Here is a 19,505-nt window from a genome sequence, read left to right on the forward strand (position 1 = left end):
TTGGTATTTTCATTTTATTTTATATTAAATTGTGGATGTATTCATGCAATCAATTCAACCAGGTTAACATTATTTTAAAAATGTAAACATTTTGAAATTTGTCAAATAGACCCACGTAATTCACATCATCACAGAGCTTGATTATTTTTACTCAGTAAATGTTTCTCGGTCACCTAGTGGCGGAAAATTCACCCAGTTGGTTATGGGAAGGAAGCATGCAATTTGCGATATTTATTTCGTAAACTTCAATATGGCTATAAAGTAACAAATATACTTGTCGTCAAATTGAATATGTTGCTGAATAAAAGGGGCACTTATGTGTGGCTTAAATTATTTTGTTTTTTTCTGCAAACGTTTGTAATGGGTGTATTTGGAAAATTTGCTTTCCTAAAAGGGGTCCCTGACTCCAAAAACTTTGACAACCCCTGGCCTCGAGTCTAGAACAGGAATGGCTACCCGAACTGTTGAAAGAGCCATATTGGAAAATAAAATAAAAAAGGCTAATTTCATGCCTCCTTATAAGAAACTGGGACAATTTCCCCCAAACAGGTTGCTGCCAACTATGCAGTCGAAAACAGCATTCTAAAATAAAATGTCACTTTTATCTTTGCTGTCTTCATCGCCTCGTAAGCAAGCACTTGTAGACACAAAACACATTTTGACAAATTTAAAAAATGTGACATTTAAAAAACATATATCACACTGGTTGAATTGATTGCTTCATTGAAGTCGTGAAAACTTTCCCAATTGAATATAAAACCAAACTAACACAATATATTTTGTTATTAATAACCCAATTATTTCACGGGCCCCTGCAGTCAAGCCATGGACCCTTGGCGGGCCGCGGACCCTACTTTAAGAGCCATTGTTCTATACAAAGTAGAATTAGAAAAACAATAGAAATTGTCCATTCATTTTAACGCTGGAAAAATGTTATACAGTATTGGGATTTACAGGACACCAAAAATAATGCTATTTTACTTTTTTTTTTTTTTTCAACAATAAATTTACGGTTGACACTCCTATTTGTGGGGTATTGGGACGACTCCGGCGCGAATAGCAAAAATCTACATATGACTCAAACAAACTTGCCGCATTTTTTTCCCTTGTAGCACCAGGAAAGGGCGCTGTTCCTCACTTCCGTGTGCCGAACGCTGCTACCCGGGTCCGGGCAGTTATCCGGGTAGTATCCTGTTCGAACAGCTACGACGGAACTCGTCACATCACGTCTGTCGTTGCAGGAACTCTGCGTGGGTTCATTCGAGAAGTTGAGTATTGGTCTGTTTTGGTCGATTTCAAGCTGTTACAAACTTTGTGTAAAAGTCAGCCGACAGTATTTGTAACCTTCAGCGGAAGACGCCATCGGCAGTTTTAAGTGTAGCCAAAATATCCGTACACAGCGTAGCACCGATACGTTTGCTAGCAACTTTTTGTTTTGCCTAATGAGCTTAACAGAAATCATTCGTTCGTGGTAGATTGTACATTCTTTTCCGACATTTCGAACACGAAAACGCTATGCATATACGAGTCGCGAAATGACGAGTCGATGAATACTTAACTTAAAAACTGCTCAACATATGTCATGTACTACATAACCTTGTAGCTTCGACATGTGCTTTGTAAATAAAGTGATTACAGCTCCTGTGAAACAACAAAATAATTTAGTTGAATGTGGCAGCTTGTGACAGGAAATGTTTTGATAGTTCAAGTAGTTGGGAGTAGTAGTGATTTTTATACCGTATTTCTTATGATCTGGGTTTGAAATTGTTTCTGCGTGGAAACAGAGTTTGCATGCTTATTGTGCTAGAGTGGTAGCCGATGTGACTTTAGTTGTAGATACCAGTTAATTAGTTAGGATCTTTTCCAGATAAACTCCGCCAAATGTGAACCCCCGCCACCTAAAAAAGGTGATTAAAAAACAAAAAGGATATGAAACTTGTACCTATAGTTTTTGTTGAAGAGGGTGCAATTGGGACATGTAATTAATCATGTCATTAACCCCCGCCACCTAAAAAAAAGAGGATATGAAAATTGTTTTTATTGAAGAGGTTCAAATTGGAACATGTCATTAATAATTTGCGTGACAAGGTCAGTATTTTGGTACCTTTGCCTCCAAACAAACTCACTCAAATAGCTGTCCATTAAAGATCGGCGTGCACCGCATTGGCAATTATTCTGCATCTTGTAGACGTGCCAGAAAGATTTGATGGGTTTTGTGTGAGCATCTTTAGTCTCTCGGCAGATCCCGCCAAAAATCCACTGTTGAGAAGGATTCGCCCTGCGTGGTTTTTATGGCGAGATATTAACGTTTCATCGATCTCGTGTGTGCAGGAGCCCTGGACCTGCAATGATTGTTGGAGTCGCGCACCCCCTCTCGCCTCACTGACTCTAAATAAGATTATCATTTATAATAGTTGTAAAAGTAAACCTAAAGTATCCTTTGTAACATTGCAAAAAGAAAACACAGTAGAGATCAGCTTTCAACAACTGTTAACTGTTTTCCAGCATTCATACAAGTTGCATGGTTAGACTAACACTGCCCCACCATTTTAGAAGTACTGCTTTACCGCAAGGGGTCTCAAACATTTTGGGAGTCAGGGACCCCTTTCAGAAAGCAAATTCTCCAAGGACCCCTATTGCAAATGTTTGTGGAACCAAAACAAAGCCAATAATTTGAGACAAACATAAGAGCCCTTTTTTTTTTCCATCAAAAGATTAAATTCAGTTCAGCTATACTGAAGTTTAGGAAATAAAAATTCCAAGTTGCACACCTCCCTATAACAAACCGGCTCAATTTTCCCCGAAATTATAACATAAAATGGTGCTTTATCTTGGCTGGCTTCATCGCCTCATTAGCAAGCAAATGCAGACACAAAACACATTTTGACAATTTTCAAAATTATTACATTTTTAAAAAGATATTAAACTGTTTGAAGTAATTAAATTATAGCGTAATCAATACATTCACAATTTATTATAAAATTAAATTAACACAAATCTATGTTTTTATAAGTCTTTCCTTGCCAGCAACAAGAATTCTCATCACATAAAGTATTTCTTGTCTGCCGATACGTTTTTTCTGTTTTATGACTAGAGTGATGACACCTGTGGCCAGCGCTCCTCATAATTTTAAGCTTATTGAGCACTGTAGTAATTAATTGTGACCATTTGATGGGAGTGTTACTTTCAATAACTACAAAAGATGTTTCCGTTAACACTTGGCACTGTAAGAGTTAATAAGCCACATTATTTCACGGACCCCCTACAGTCAGGCACCAAACTTTGAGAACCACTGCCTCACAATGTTTGTAAAATCCTGCATTTTTCATTAGTGAGTCTTGGAGCAAACGAAAGTAGGATTATGCCAAATATTAGAAATTGTTGCCAATATACAGTGAGTCCTGTACCGATCCATACCACTGCAAACTGCAATAACTATAATAAAACATTGTTGCAGGTATTGGTTTGCAGTATGCATCAAATTTCTTTTGATCAGCGTTTGGAAACGGAGTTTGCACGTTACTACCCGCGCCAGTGTGCATAGCTAATGGTGGCTTTAGATGCAGTTGGCATGTTAAAGGTCACATTGCATCGTGCTTCACAGTGCTTGTAAAATCCTGCTTCTTTCGTGGAGCCTATTGAAATACTGTTCAACAATAGATTACAAATACAGTGATCCCCCCTACTTCGTGGTTAATGGGGGGTGTCAACCCCCCGCGAAGTCTGAAACCCGTGAAGTAGGGTATCAGTTCCTAGATTTCTATGTACGCCCCAATATATTTTGTATTTTTTGCGGATTTTATTTCCTTTCTCCTATTATTTGACATTGCATTATCCTTAATAACATTATTGTATATTCATTAAATAAGTAATATTACTTAGTTTGTTGAGAATTTGTTCTCAGGACTGGTTATCTGCACCAAGACTCCGGTGAAAGAGTACGCAAGTCATCACGTTGAACTTCACATTTTGGCTCATGTGTGGTGTATCATGTAGTATCTGTTGAATAATAAATCAACAACAATCTTAAAGTCAGTCAGCTAACATAAACACTTGCCGAACTTTAATCTATGAATTTACTGTATTTTTAGCGGGTTAGCAACAACTAACAACAACTACTAACTATAAAGTGCAACCTCTACACAAACGAACACATAAACAGAATATTTATCAAAATAAATGATAATAAACTATAAATATGAGCATACGTTGTCAATCACTACGTCACCGTAAGAAGCCGAATGACGCACAGAGAACGTAAAACAGGAAACGGAAATGCAATGTGATTCGACAAATTAAAAGCGTGCATTTCAAAATAAGATTTAAAAAAAGTCACGAACTCTTGAACGCTTGAAGAATTCTTAACATAGTTATTAACTAATATTACTTAGTTATTTGATGAATACAGTGCTGTATAATGTACTTTTTTCAATTTTTTTCCATTTTTGCACATTTTTTAAATAATTTTTTATTTTGAAATATTTTTAATTTTTCCTGGAAAAACCCGCAAAGTACTGAGACCGCGATATCTGAGACTGCGAAGTAAGAGGGATCACTGTAGTTGTCAGTATAAGTCCAGTACATTCCTGTACCATTGCAAACTGAAACAACCATATTTAAACATTGCTCCATGAATACTTGTGTGGCAGTCAAATCTTTGTACAGTGTTGTTATTTGTATTTTACAGTCCTCATTAAAAAAGTGTAGGCAAGTGAATTTTATATACTTAATAACAATTAAAATGTGAAAAACCAGTATGAATATGCTCCCTGGTCCTTTCTACAGCAGTATGAGTTTACAAGAAATCTTTGAGAACATGAAGCTGGCCCGTGAATATGCTTTGCTGGGAAACTACAACTCAGCCAGTGTTCTCTACCAAGGCCTACTAGAACAAATCAAGAGACATGTGTACATCACCCGAGACCCAAGTCTTCAACTGAGATGGCAGAAGGTAAATATAGAAAAAAGAGAGACCTGATCTGCTCATCTGAAGTGCCATTAAAAATCTTGTGTGTGTGTGTGTGTGTGTGTTTTCCCCAGTTGTGGCAAGAAGTGAGCGATGAGAACAGGCAGGTTCAAGACCTCCTGTCGACACTGGAGAACGTTCAACTGGACGCTGTGCCTATTAAACCAGTTGAATCTGATGATTGTGATTTAAGGCCCATTGAACCAAGGTAAGGAATCTCTGGGGATACAGTAAAAGTCCTCTACAACGAAACCTGCATGTGCAAAAAAATCCCCCAAAAACATGCAATGAAGCCTTTCCTTCTTTCTTACTTCCTCATACTTCTTCAACGAAAAAAAAAACCCTGTTGCATGATACAAAATGTTTTTGTCTGCATTTGCGTTGCACTGAAATTCACTACGGCGAAAACAAGCCCACAGCAAAAGTCTAGCTTGGTTCAGACTTGACGCGGCAGCACATGTTTTGCAGCACTTTATACTCTGAGCGGCTTTCCCTCTGCAGTCAGACGATATTCTCCCATACTCTCGGTGGCGATAAACTCTTCAGCATTGAACAACAACACTACTAGGTAGAGAATCCCAGTAGATTCAAACGATCTAAATTCCTCCAAGTCTTTTTAAACAGACTCCTCATCTCTCACCAGCGTGGTCCTCGCCAGTAGTTGTTTACGGTATTAAAATTAAGGTATTCCTTTTCTTTTCTCACCCAAAGTTTTTTTGTTTTTTTTTTAACAGCAAATAAGCGATAGTTCGTCCGCCATGTTGCCCGCTTGTAAAGAAATTACGGAAGACACGCGTTGCTGAAAATTTATTCCGCGTGGACTCATGGAACGTGGTTGCTGGAATAACGTCATTTGACGTGCGGGTCATTTGATTCGCATGCGTTACAAGCTTAAACCAAGCTTAACACTTGAAGATGGGATAAAAGTAATAAAGATGAAAGATGGATGAAGCAAAGTGAAAGACATTATGTAAGAAATTGATGTAAGTATGAAAATAATGCTTATTGTAGACTTGGCAATTTCTTTCGTTTTTCTTTTTTTTTAATGTTGAGTTGATGTAAGTATGAAAATTAATGCTTATTGTAGACTTGGCAATTTATTTCGTTTTTCTTTTTTTTTTTTTAATGTTGGATGGTTTTGTTTTCAACTTCAGTCATATTGTGGGTTTCTCAACACGTTTTTTATGTTTATGTCCGAGACATAGATTTGCTGTCCCTGTTGCGAAAAATTTCTGGCTGCAGTTATGATTTCGTTGTAGGAGTTCTACTGTATTTATATACTGCAAAATAAATTTCATAAACCTGTTTCCCTATGAACAGATTTAGTATCGGTTTGAAAATATTCTTTGGTGCGTACGCAATAGTCCTTATGTGGTCCTATGATCCAGATTAGTAAAATGGAATCACTGTTGTGAGCCTGTGTTTGTTTGTGTCAGAGGCACACTTATACACTTAATATGTGGTCTATACACTGCTGTTTAAACAGCAGGTTATGTGGTGTTAAAAAAGACGCCAAGATCAAGTTCACTTTAAAAAAAAAAAAAAACAACAACAACAACCATTAACGTGACCTATAAATGTACGACACCACTAAAAACATTTTGGGAAGTAAAAATAAGCATTATGTGGTTGCACAAGAGTGGACACCCTCTTCTCAATGGGGATGTGGCTGTCTTCGGAAATAGCCAATCAAATGGAATCTCATGTTATTGGGATTCAGCAGTTGTCACAATTTGAAGTGTCTAATAAAACCCCAAATTACCGTATTTCTCCGTGTAAAAGCCGACCTCGTGTATAAGTCGACGACCTTTTTTTTACTTCAATTTGGGTGATTTTTTTTACAAAAACATGAGTATAGGTCTACCCCTGACTTAATGGTTACACATTTAATGGCTTTCCAACTAAAACACACGGTGTGCGTTATTAAAATGACAAAATTATGGTACTTTAGACACAGTTCTTTATCATATATCAAATAACATACTGTTGTGGTTATGAATGGGAGGTGGTGGGGCGGAAACGAGACAAGTGTGACGCAATGTGCCTACGCGTAGACGCAAATGCTGAAACTAATGTCGCAACAAAAAAACGATTATGAAGTTTTAATGTTTTATTTTTTGACACAGTTGAATGTAAAATATTTTAAAAGAGGACATTTTCCTTCTTAATTTTTGATTCACAGGCATTCACCGTGTCCTGTCAGGCGGCCTACAAACCATTACAAAGACAATAAGCCAATCAACAACCGGCTCAGCGTGGCTGTGAAGGCTCAGCAGAGGCATTCACCTCGCGGGCCCAACGGGGACAGACATAAAAACCCAAAGGCCAAAACAAAAGAAACGAAGGAAGCTGCTGGCAAAGCAAAAGATGATAAGGTGAAGCTTTTTTTCCTTCCTACCTCAGCTGTAAAGGATCTGTCCCAAATGTTCAATCACACAGACGTTTACTTAAGGTCACAATTGTTGTTATTGTAATTCTTCAAAATAATATCAATTTAATAAATAACAATGTGCGTTAAATACATGATGCTAATAGCTTTTGCTTTTGTCGTACCCCTCCCCCCAGACCAAAGGAGATGGTCCGGAAAAAGAAGTGAAAAAGTTTGATGGGACAGGATATGACAAAGACCTTGTTGAAGCCCTGGAGCGAGATATCATATCTCAGAATCTAAACATTAAATGGTATATTTAATTGTTTTGTTGTTGTTGTGTTTTAAACTGTAGAATGCAGTTACTGTCATCGTACACAGTCATACAGTGAAATGGGGAGCATTGGTCTGATTGGTTTCGAGTGGATTTATATATAATAATATATATATATATATATATATATATATATATATATATATATATATATATATATATATATATATATATATATATATATATATATATATATGATGGGCAATCCAAACCTATGTTAATTAGTGAATGCGTGCAACGCGTGCAAAAACCTTAGGTAAAAACATCACGACTTTATACACATATTAAAAATGAGTAACATAATCTACTGTACAGTTAAATTAAATAACATATACAAAGGACAAATGACATTTACCTTTGGGGCGACGTGACTTGAGCTGGGTGGAGGCGGAGGGGAGCAGAGACGAACCCGCAGAATTTTTTTATTTATTTTCTTAAACGAGAACTTTTCTCAAACGAGAACATATCACCGCTGATTTCCTTCTCTTTAATCCATAATAGAAGAAGCCTCTCCATTTTGTTGTTGACCGAGGTCCGTCCCCTGGCAAGGAAAGTCTTGCCCTTAGAAGATTGCCGAGCAGTTACGGCCATACTCACTAGCAAGGTTAATTATGCGTGCGCCTCTTTCGTAATTTTTTGTTGTCGACCGAGGTCTTTCCCCTGACAAGGAAAGTCTTGCCCTTGCCCTTGAAGACTTGCTTGCTATCATAGCTTTCTTGTTATTGAGAATTGTACATATTACTGAGCGGTTACGGCCATACTCAAGGTTAACTATGCGTGTGCCTCCTTCATGTTTTTTTATTATCTCCTGCTTCGTTTCTATTGTCATCATCCTCTTACTTCTTTCTTTACCGCCACTTGCAATTTTAGAAGCCATGTCTAACAGATAAAGTTTGCAAAGTCTTCACAACACACCGACCAGCTGTGCCATCAAGCTAGATGAAGGCGTTCGGCCAATAGCATATCGGCATTTCTGTGATTGACGTGACGCTGGCCAATAGCATATCGGCATCTCCGTGACTGAGACCGTGACTGTGACCTTAATATACCAATAGCATATCGGCATCTCCGTGACTGTGACCTTATAAGACCAATAGAATATTGGCGTTTCAGTGACATGCGAGAATATATATATATCCAGAACTCATTGTCAACTTCATTTTTCTTTGACATTGCTGCAGATGGGTTCTGATCTGACCAGTAGAAGAGCGAAAATAGCTCATTCTTCTCTCTCTCTCTCTCTCTCTCTCTCTCTCTCTCTCTCTCTCTCTCTCTCTCTCTCTCTCTCTCTCTCTCTCTCTCTCTCGCTGTTTCTCTCGCTGTCTCTCATTCTTAATGTCTGTCAAAAGAAGTCAAAAAGAAATGAATGGCATAGTTCAAACCAAACCTTAATTCTGTGCCATCATAGGCGGGCTGGATTAAAAAGACCAATGGGCTGGGTCCGGGCCGTAGTTTGCCCTTCCCTGCGCAAGAACCACAGAACACACATTTGAGTCAGCCCGGTTTGTACAAAAGTGATCAGTACGAACAGCAACTATCAGAGCGTTTAATCATTTTTCTCATAAACTGCGTTTGAAAGGTAAACCGATTGGTCCAGCCAGCCAATATAGATTACTCGAGCATGGCTAATTTATGCTAGAGGCTGTGTTAAACGTTGACTAAAGGCACCATTCAATAGATTGCTAGCATAATGAAGTTGTTGTTTAGCTCCCTGACTTGCTTATTGAATATGATTTCAGGACAAAGCTGTGTTTTTTGTGTTGAGTTGTGACTCGTGAATCTCTCGCAGCAACAGTTTGTGCTGTATGAAGTCAGCTGTTGTTGCAACATCCATTAGTGTCCATACACTATTCGGTATGATAACATTCCTTAATCTTGCAAAATCTCGTTGCACAAGATCTCATCCCATCCCTCATAGGTCTACTTAAATGTTGTAACTTGTACGTATAGTTACAGCTTATAGTAAAAAAAAGACTGCACTAAACATTAGCTAGCCAAATTTGACTTATAGAGTGATCTTATTTCTAAGGGACGACATTGCAGACTTAGAAGACGCAAAAAAACTCCTGAAAGAAGCGGTTGTGTTGCCAATGTGGATGCCGGCCTTTTTCAAAGGCATACGGAGACCTTGGAAGGTACTAATCACAGTTCAAATATGTGTATAAGACATGTCACTCACAGCAGCGCATGATACTTTCACTTTAGGGAGTGCTCATGGTGGGACCTCCTGGCACAGGGAAAACACTTTTAGCGAAAGCAGTTGCCACTGAATGCAGGACTACTTTCTTCAACGTCTCCTCATCCACACTGACTTCAAAATACAGAGGAGAGTCTGAGAAGTTAGTGCGCCTGCTTTTCGAGATGGTATGTTTTGGGTGTTCCGCATGTATGAATATGTCCTCTGTATCAGCGTTCCCCAACCGTTTTTCACCACGAACCGGTCAACTCTTGAGATTTTCATTGTGGATGGGGAGAATGCAATGCAAATGCAGAAAAAAAACATTTTGTGTTATGCATAGGGGATTTTTTTTGTTATATGAGGAAGAAATGGGGAAAGGTTTCGATGCATGGATTTATTTGTATTTTTTTCGCTTGCAGGTTTCTTACTAGAGGAGTTTTACTATAGATGAAAACAAATACTTTTCAATCCAAAACCTTTGCATATGGTACCATATTCCAACTGGAAATATAACAAACCAAAATGCTAATGAGCTAAACATAGCACTATATAACATGCTAACATTAGCTAGCATGTTATCCAGTGTCACAAGTTGTTGGATCAACAAACAAACTAATTTTGGGTATATTATCATAAATGACAACAGATTTTAAAGACAGACAGAACAACGTGCGTGTCACCGACAGTGACTGCTCTCAAGTGAAGCCACGCCGTTTTTCCTAACTACAAATTATAATATCAACAGCGGCCAGAGGTGCCGCCAAAAAACAGATCAAGCCAAACAAAGCACAAAGAAACGAGCTGTTTAAGTATGAACCAAATCAATTCCAAAACATCATTATTTCTGATGCGGCCCATGCGGCCCGGTACCAGTTAATTCACAGACCGGTACCGGGCCACAGACCGGCGGTTGGGGACCTCTGCTTTATATGACAGCCATCTGGCACCATGAAAACGAGGGAATGTATTGCGTACCTTGCCCCATATATTAGCGGGCTAATGACCAGACCAGAGTAGCGCAGCTTTGACTTTGATTTTTGTCACATCAAGTGTTAAGAGTTGCTTATTTATCACCATGTGGGGAACCTCAAGTTTACCGCAGAAAAGCATGTGAGAGACACTCAAACAAGCTACTTAAAGTTTATTAAGTTTGGGCCTGAGGACATTTGAACACATACCAAAACAGAACAGTAATGGCAATGTAAAACAAATCACAGCACAAATCATGCAAATGCAGAAGTATACCTGTACCACCAAAACCAATGCATATGTTTGTGTATATCCGTACATGTGTGTGGGAAGACACTTTTACTGTAAATGTATAAATCTTCAAAACTACCATACATTTGAAGAAATTAGAAATTAGAAACATTTGACTGATCAAAGTGATCATAGTAGGCTCTTGATAACTATTAACCTTAAATGAGAAATGCTCAATTATGGCATTATTACCTTGTTCAGGCCCGCTTTTATGCTCCGACAACCATCTTCATCGATGAAATTGACTCCATGTGCAGTCGCAGAGGTACCTCTGAGGAACATGAGGCTAGTCGGAGAGTCAAGGCAGAACTGTTGGTGCAGATGGATGGTGGGTCAATAAGATACTCTGAATCACAGTTTGAGATCGTTTTTTTTTTTCTTTAAATGGGTGCAAAAGTTTTTGCTTTCTATTGAGTACCCGAAACCAATGGCAGAAACACATTTCTGTTCCACTTGTTTGTTTTGTGTAGGTGTTGGTGGGGCAACGGAAAGTGATGACCCATCAAAGATGGTCATGGTCCTAGCTGCCACCAACTTTCCATGGGACATTGATGAGGCTCTGAGAAGACGTTTAGAGAAGAGGATATACATTCCTTTGCCCTCAGGTACACCACTTAAAAGATATCCCTGGTTGTCCAACTGTTGATTTAATTGCTATCATTACAGTCCACCTTGTAATTATTTTTCTTCAGAGGGCCAATACCTGTAAAATTTATAAACGTAGCATCACTTTACCGCAGTGGTTCTCAAAGTGGGGTCAGCGGACTCGCAGGAGTCTGGGGCCTGAAAACACCGGTCTGTGGAATAATTTGGGTGTTTTGAGACTGATTTACTGTAGTTTATCTTTGAACAGTCACAGATTTGTGCCCGTTTGGCTTAGTCTTTGTTTTTGGCGCCGCTGTTGATAGTGCATTTTATGGTGGGGAGCATGATATGGCTTCAGTTGGGAGGGGAGCAGTTGCTGTCGCTGCGCACGCATTGTTTCTTGTCTTTGTGAGGTCTGGCCCACGAGTGTCTGTGAGTTGTGTTTTCTTTGTTGGACTGTTGTCATCTATGCTGATATGCCCAAAATGAGTTGTTTGTCGGTCCAACTTGTGAATTCAGTTATATGATTGATTTAATCTATGCAATTTGGGTACATTTAGTAAGAGATGTAATTTTTGCAAATGCGACTTACCTGAGTTATGTTTGGTGTACAGTGATCCCTCGATTTTTGCAGTTAATTGGGACTAGAACCCCACCGCCATAAGTGAAAACCGCGAAGTAGCGCCCCCCCGTGGAATTAAAAAAAAAAAGATTTTTTTTTTTTAAATGGAAAAAGGCTTCATACTATACATATTAAAGACAAACATTCTTGCAGTACTGTACACGTATTTACTTTAATCTTATATTTACTTAAATCTTCAATTATTAAACCTGATACAGTAACTGAACAGTTACCCCTTTCCATCCTTTGAAGTCTGGCAGCAGCCGCGGTCATATAAGCAGCGCCCGGAAGTCAAATCCCGCAAGTTATTCACACCTGGGCGTGCCAGTCACAATGGTAAAACACACAGGCTGTTGCTCCTCCAAGACAGAGAAGCAAAGACCTTCACCGGACCGTTGGGAACCTCTTACCTGGATTTATTTGATCATAAAATGGTATTTCAAGTGTAAACTCTCATTGTTATCATGTTTGATCATGTACACATTTGACTTCCGGGCGCCGCTTATATGACCACGGCTGCCGCGAAGTAGTGCCCCCCACAGAATTAAAAAAACAACAACTTTTGTTTGGAGCAGTTCCGATCAGTTCAGTTACTGTATAAGGTTTAATTATTTAAGATTTGAGTAAATATGTGTACTGCAGTAGTTCCCACGTTTGTGGCAAGTGCATTTATCGTTACCTCGTCTGTCAGGCATGCAGAAAACCATCACGGCGTGTTTCTCCGCTGCAACTATTTTGCCCCCACATGATACCACAGTTGCTTAGGAATTTTGCTTCTTAATTCATATCCCATTTAGTAAAATAAATACAATACCGTTTTTTTTTTAGACTTGTGGCGCTGCATAGAGCATATTATTGTAAAGAAAAATCTTAAAAAAACCTAACTTCCCGTTTGAATGCACAGCTATTGATTTATTTATGCGAAGAAAAGATTCGATGAGGGGGGAAATGCTCTGAATGATGAGAGTACAATACTCAGTGCTCCATACACTTGCTGCATAATGCAAGGCAATAGATTATCCCTCCAGGCCCCCCGACACAAATTGGCTTCCTCAGCTCCACATTCCTCTCATTCTGTCTCGCACACTAGTCAACCTTTAGTACCTTTCTTGTATTTTCCACTGAGCCTCAGTAAACAACCTTTAATCCTGATGGAATTACTAGCCCGTCAAGGAGTTATTTAAGGATGCCATGGAGTCCCTTTTTTTCACAACAGTTGCTGTCATTCACTGCACATTAATAAACGATTTGTTAAACAAATGAAAAATGATAGGAGGAGGAGACACTACCAGTTAGCCTTGTCGGGCATTGTTAAGATTTGGAATTAGATTTCATTTATGTGTGTGTACGGAATGAATGTTCTCGGTTTATAAACTATATGTAGACAAAATAGAAAAGGCAACTAATGGATCCTATGTTTCGCTATTTCTAGTCTGTGTTATTTGTCATGTGCATTAGCCTATCTGTTAGCTCTATGTAGGTAGTTGGTCATGCCTGTGTAAACTGGCTCTGGCTCACATGTATTTGATTATGAATTGTGCACACTGTGCATACAAATATACTTCGTTTTTCTCCATGTATATACAGTGATCCCTCGCTACTTCGCGCTTCGCCTATCACGCCCCTCAGGGCATCGCAGATTTTTTGGGGGGAGAAAAAAAAATGATATTGCGGAGAAATGTGCCAGACAGGCAAGTTATCCATAAATGCACTTTTCACTGGCACTCCTTGGAAGTCAAACTACTACTGCAGTACACACATTTACTTTAATCTTAAATGATTAAACTTTATACTGTAAATGTACTGGTATGCCCTCTCTTTTCCGGTCTTCCGTGTCTCGTCATGTGCCTATACGTTTAGCTCTTCCTCGGACGTCCGACTAGAGCGAGTAACAAGAAGCTTACCGAACATGATTAAAAAAAAAAGAGTTTACACTTTAAATTCCAATTTATTACAAAAGGCAAGAGGATCCAAAAGCTTGCTTTCGTCTCTCCTGTAACTGCCTGTGTGCGCTCAGCTCAGCACACTCGCACACGTGACGAACGTGCTAGTAAGCACATTGATGGACAGCTTGGTCTCTGGGAGCCAATCACGTGACTCGTAGGCGTGCCGAGAGCAAACGCACACACCCCTCTGTGTGCCTACATAGACCGCAACGGAGAAATGCACAGCTTTGTGAATCTGACTTTTACCTAGATTTCTTTTGTAATAAAATGAAATTTCAAGTGTATTGTTATAAGAGGCTTCACTTTAATTTAATGTCAGGGCAGCTGCTCGCGGGAGTCCAAAAGGTGGAAAGTGGTAGCTACTGTTCAGTTAGTGTATAAGTTTTAATCATTTAAGATTTACGTAAATATGTGTCACAGTACTGCAGTAATATTTTTCTTAAATAATATGCATAGAATGAAGACTTTTCACATTTACAATATATATATATATATATATATATATATATATATATATATATATATATATATATATATATATATATACACTGCTCACAAAAATTGAAGGAATGCTTTTTTTTTAATTGGGCCTGGCATGAATTGAATTAAACCTGTCTGATAATTTTCTGGTTGGTTAAGTAGCTGAGGAACTAGTTCATCAATTTCAGCTGTATTGGTGTTCATGGAATTAACAACAGGTGCAGTTCAGTGGCAAAAATTAGAAAAACCTCAAAACATGACTGGTTTTACATGTAGAGGTCATTTCAAGTTTCTCCCTCTTAATCTTTTTTGGCTTGTTTTCCCACTCTTGCTCATTTTGGCTCTCGTAATTATCTCTACTGGCAGTATCAGGCGAGTCCTTAACCCTACAGAAGTTGCATAGGCTGTCCAACTTCTCCAGGGTGGCACATCTACACGTGCTGCAGCAAGAAGGTTTAATATGTCTCCCAGCACAATCTCCAGAACATGGAGGAGATTTCAGAAGACTGGTGGTTATTCTCGGAGAGCTGGACAGGGCCGTAGAAGTTCCTCAACCCCTCAGAAGGACCGATAACTGCTCCTTTGTGCAAGGCAGAACAGGCTGAGTACTGCTCATGCCCTACAGAATGACCTCCAGACGGCCACTGGTGTGAATGTCTCTACCCAAGCAATCAGTAACAGACTTCATGAAGGTGGCCTGAGGGCCCCACGTCCTGTCATGGGCCCTGTGCTCACTATCCAGCACCGTGGAGCTCAAGTGGCATTTGCTCAAGAACACCTGTATTGGCAGGTCCACCACTGGCGCCCTGTACTTTTCACAGACGAGAGCAGGTACACCCTGAGCATCTGTGATAGACGTGAAAGTGTCTGGAGAAAACTAGGAGAACGTTATACTGCCTGCAACGTCGTTCAACATGACAGGTTTGGTGGTGGATCAGTGATGGTCTGGGGAGGCATATCGATGGAGGGACGCTCAGACCTCTACTGCCTAAGAAATGGTGTTCTGACTGCCATAAGGTATCGAGATGAAATCCTTGAACCCATTGTCAGACCCTACGCTGGTGCAGTAGGTCCTGGTTTCCTCCTAATGCACTACAATGCCCGGCCTCATGTGGCAAGAGTATGCAGGCAATAGCTGGAGGATGAAGGAATTGAAACAATTGAATGGCCTTCACGATGCCCTGACTTAAACCCAATAGAACATCTCTGGGACATTATGTTTCGGTCCATTAGGTGCTGCCAGGTTGCTCCTCAGACTGTACAACAGCTCAGCTATGCCCTCACACGTATCTGGGAGGAAATGCCACAAGACAACTATTCACACTCTTCTTGGTGCCCAGTTCCTGCCAGCCGACTATTCTAAATTGTCTACTGCCCTTTGCATAACTATTACTCATGTGATTACATCCTACTTTTTTGTTAGGTGCTGAATAATAAAAACAGGTTTCCCCCATTTGTATGCTTCACCTTCGCATGTACCGACAAAACCACATTGAGATATCCATATCTTGTTTGAAATAACTGTGTTGCAACATTGTTGTGCCCTCAACATTGTGTCCTCAGAAAAAGGTCGGGTGGAGCTGCTTCGGATAAACTTGAAGGAGTTGGAGCTGGCCAATGACGTGGATTTGGACAAGATTGCTGAGCAGATGGAAGGCTACTCTGGAGCTGACATCACAAACGTGTGCAGGTTGGACTAAAATTTGTGCAATGGGATAAAGCTCCGTTTTTTTTTTTTTAACATTTTTAAGTAATTGCTCATTTCTTTGTGAGATGTGAGACTGGACTTGATTAATATTGACAGGAGAGGTTTTTTTTTTTTCATTTAGTCGTAGGCCTCTCATATTGCGTTGTAATTTGGATTTGTGCTAAATCAAGTACCATATTTGTCAGAGTACAAGTCTGGAGTTTTTTTTCCTCATTTTTATCTCCCATATGGGAAACATATAGGCACATAACTTAAAACAGACCATTTTTTCACATACCGTATTTTCCGCACTATAAATCACATAAAAGCCTTTTTTTTTTTTAAAGCTGATGGTGCACCTTATAATCAGGTGCGCCTTATATATGGATCGATATTGAGATTGGGATTCGTAGATGGGGAAAGAACTGATAAAGTAAGCTTTACCTGTTTCTTTTGTGTTTTTACAGTTGAACAAGGTTGGTCATATTGACATTGAGTTATGCTATTGAGAGATTAGTTATTTTTTGAGTTATTACTGTTATTACTGTGAGTATTACTATATTGTGATTGAAAAAGTTTTCAAATATGTCATTAATTGAGGGTGCATACTCCGGTGCGCTTTATATATGGAAAAGGTTTTAAAATGTCATTAATTGAGGTTGCGCCTTATAGTGCGGAAAATATGGTACCTATGTTTGACTAACATTTATTCAAATCCAAAATAAGTAATATGTAATTTACAAGGCTTAAAATGCACACACACACACATATATATATATATATATATATATATATATATATATATATATATATATAAACGTCACTTTCGTCAAGCGCCACCTTATTGCCTCTTTGCCGTTGACAACGTGGCTCATTTGTTCCGATGGGCTTTGATGCATTATTAAAAGGAAAATATGGCTTAACTTGTCTGCTTCAGCCCTTGGATGTGTGATTGAACATGGATGTCGGTAGGTGGGGGGGCAGCAAATGGCAACCTTCCACGCTCTGATCTCAACAGTCGTCACTTGGGTAAAGAACACCCCAAGTAAGATGATAAGCAAATCATCTCCATTTCAAACAAATTGGATGGGTCCGAATATGACTTACTGAGTCGGAAGAACAACACCTGGATGTTAAATGGGAGGGGCTATTTGGCGTGATGGATAGTGATGATGACTTTTAGGGCTTTTTTTTTTTTTTTTTTTTTTTTTTTTTTTTTTTTTACACATAAATATTCAGCTGTCAAAAAATAAAGCATTGAAACTTCGAATCATTTCATTGTTGCCACGTTAGTTTCAACATTTCCGTCTGTGTACATTGCCTCGCACTTGTCTCATTTTGCCCCCACCCTCCAACCACAACAGTATTTTATTCGATAAACGATGAAGAAATGTCTTTAAAAGTAGCGTAATTTCATCATTTTAATAACACGCACCATGTGTTTTAATTAGACAGCCATAATCTATGTAACCACTAAAGTCAGGGGTAGACTTACAATAATGTTTTTGTAAAATTCTCCCAAATTGAAGTAAAAAAAAAGGGGGGGGGGGGCTTGACATATAAGTGAGGTCGACTTGTATAGGCTGCACCAGACTATAAACTGCAGGTTGTAAGACCCAATATTTATGCAGAAAGGTGGTACGCAGAAACTTTATTTTTTTCATTTAAAACTTTCAAACCTTCACCACATACTGAACATGCCTCCACGTTTAGAAATGAGAGCTGCACCAGCATATCTTCATACATAACACCAACACATTCAGATCATTAGAATACTGCACCATCACAACAGTAACACACCTGGTTGTGTTTGCTGGTGGAGAGTGCCCCCTCGTGGTGATTAAAATAGCAATTTAAAATCTATTTTTATAGCGTCTTCTTCTGTCTCCATTTGGTTAAGGGGTGATTGCCCCCTGGTGGCTTATTTAACCGCAAAAAATGAGGTCTTATTGTATATTGCATTAGAGGTATACTGTAGATCATTATTTTGAATATTTGAATTATGTTGTAAATGAAGTAATAATGTAAATGGCTGTTCAATTATTGTTTTAAAACAGGCTTCCTGTTGCAAGATCAGTTGCTGTGCCGTTACTACCATCTGTATTTGTCCCCCCTTTGTCGTAATGAGTCCAGTTTTCTAGGTCTAGTTTTCGTCTTCCTTTGTTTTTATGACAAGATGTTTACTTTCTCCACTTGTGTGTCCTGTGTCTTTCAGTGTCTTAAGTTCTGCTGATTATATGACCCCCATACATTTATTGGAAGCATATTATAAGGCAGAAAATTTCTTCCATATGATCGGGAATAAAAGCATTACTTTGTATGACTGCAGAGATGCCTCCTTGATGGCCATGCGGCGAAGAATCGAGGGGCTCACCCCAGAGGAGATCCGCAACATCTCCCGCGATGAGATGCACATGCCCACCACCATGGAGGACTTTGAGTCATCCCTGAAGAAAGTTTCCAAATCCGTGTCGGCAGCAGACCTCGAGAAGTATGAAAAGTGGATTGAAGAGTTTGGCTCCTGTTGAGAGGCTTTAGAATTGGCCTGCTAGCATAAGTTCTTCTTCGAACAGTATCTGCCTCAAGATGATCATTTGTATTGTAAATTTGTTTATGAACTTCAGATTAATTTTTTTTGTTTTGAAATTTTTGAAACCGACATGACAATTTTTGTCGAAGAAATAGACCTGATCACATATTGCATATTTGTTGTTTTGCTTTTGCAAATGCCTTGAATCATTATGTGACAATATTACGTAAGCACAACGCACCAAAAAGTCGTCTTTCTAGACACTTATTTTCTGCACTTGCTTTTATATGGAAATTTGTGGTTCTTGCACATCTTAGTGATGCAATTTGTAACTATAATTCTATGAATAAATTGTGCTTTTTATGTTTAGTATCCTCTTTGAATTGTGTTCATAGGCTTCATGTTTTGTTAGATTATTTTTGAGGTCTTTTCTGCACATTATAGCCATGATCCAGCTGAACAATCAGAATACAAGCTACAGATGCAATCCTGCTTTTGGACAGCCCGATTCGGGTGAACTTGGCAAACGTACAATATTTCACTATTCT

General features: G+C 38.9%; 1 protein-coding gene across 3 annotated transcripts; it reads left to right on the top strand.

Moving 5' to 3' along the window:
• Positions 1–1,124: 1,124 nt before the first annotated feature.
• Positions 1,125–19,340, top strand: katna1 (katanin p60 (ATPase containing) subunit A 1). Of its 3 annotated transcripts, none has more exons than XM_088402719.1 (11): positions 1,125–1,267; positions 4,786–4,951; positions 5,041–5,174; positions 7,149–7,341; positions 7,532–7,647; positions 9,698–9,803; positions 9,874–10,032; positions 11,309–11,435; positions 11,578–11,712; positions 16,304–16,430; positions 18,757–19,340. In XM_088402719.1, exons 2-11 carry the CDS (start codon positions 4,790–4,792, stop codon positions 18,953–18,955), a joined length of 1,458 nt encoding a protein of 485 aa, XP_088258845.1. In that variant the 5' UTR covers positions 1,125–1,267; positions 4,786–4,789; the 3' UTR covers positions 18,956–19,340. The 3 variants fall into 3 exon arrangements, with proteins under 3 accessions (XP_088258845.1, XP_088258844.1, XP_088258846.1); XM_088402718.1 differs by having other exon boundaries at positions 1,195–1,267; positions 2,332–4,951; XM_088402720.1 differs by lacking the exon at positions 1,125–1,267 and adding an exon at positions 1,277–1,907.
• Positions 19,341–19,505: the final 165 nt, after the last annotated feature.

Source organism: Hippichthys cyanospilos, chromosome 20, assembly GCF_059441005.1.
Source record: "Hippichthys cyanospilos isolate Australia breed blue-spotted pipefish chromosome 20, RoL_Hcya_1.0, whole genome shotgun sequence".
NCBI lineage: Eukaryota > Metazoa > Chordata > Actinopteri > Syngnathiformes > Syngnathidae > Hippichthys > Hippichthys cyanospilos.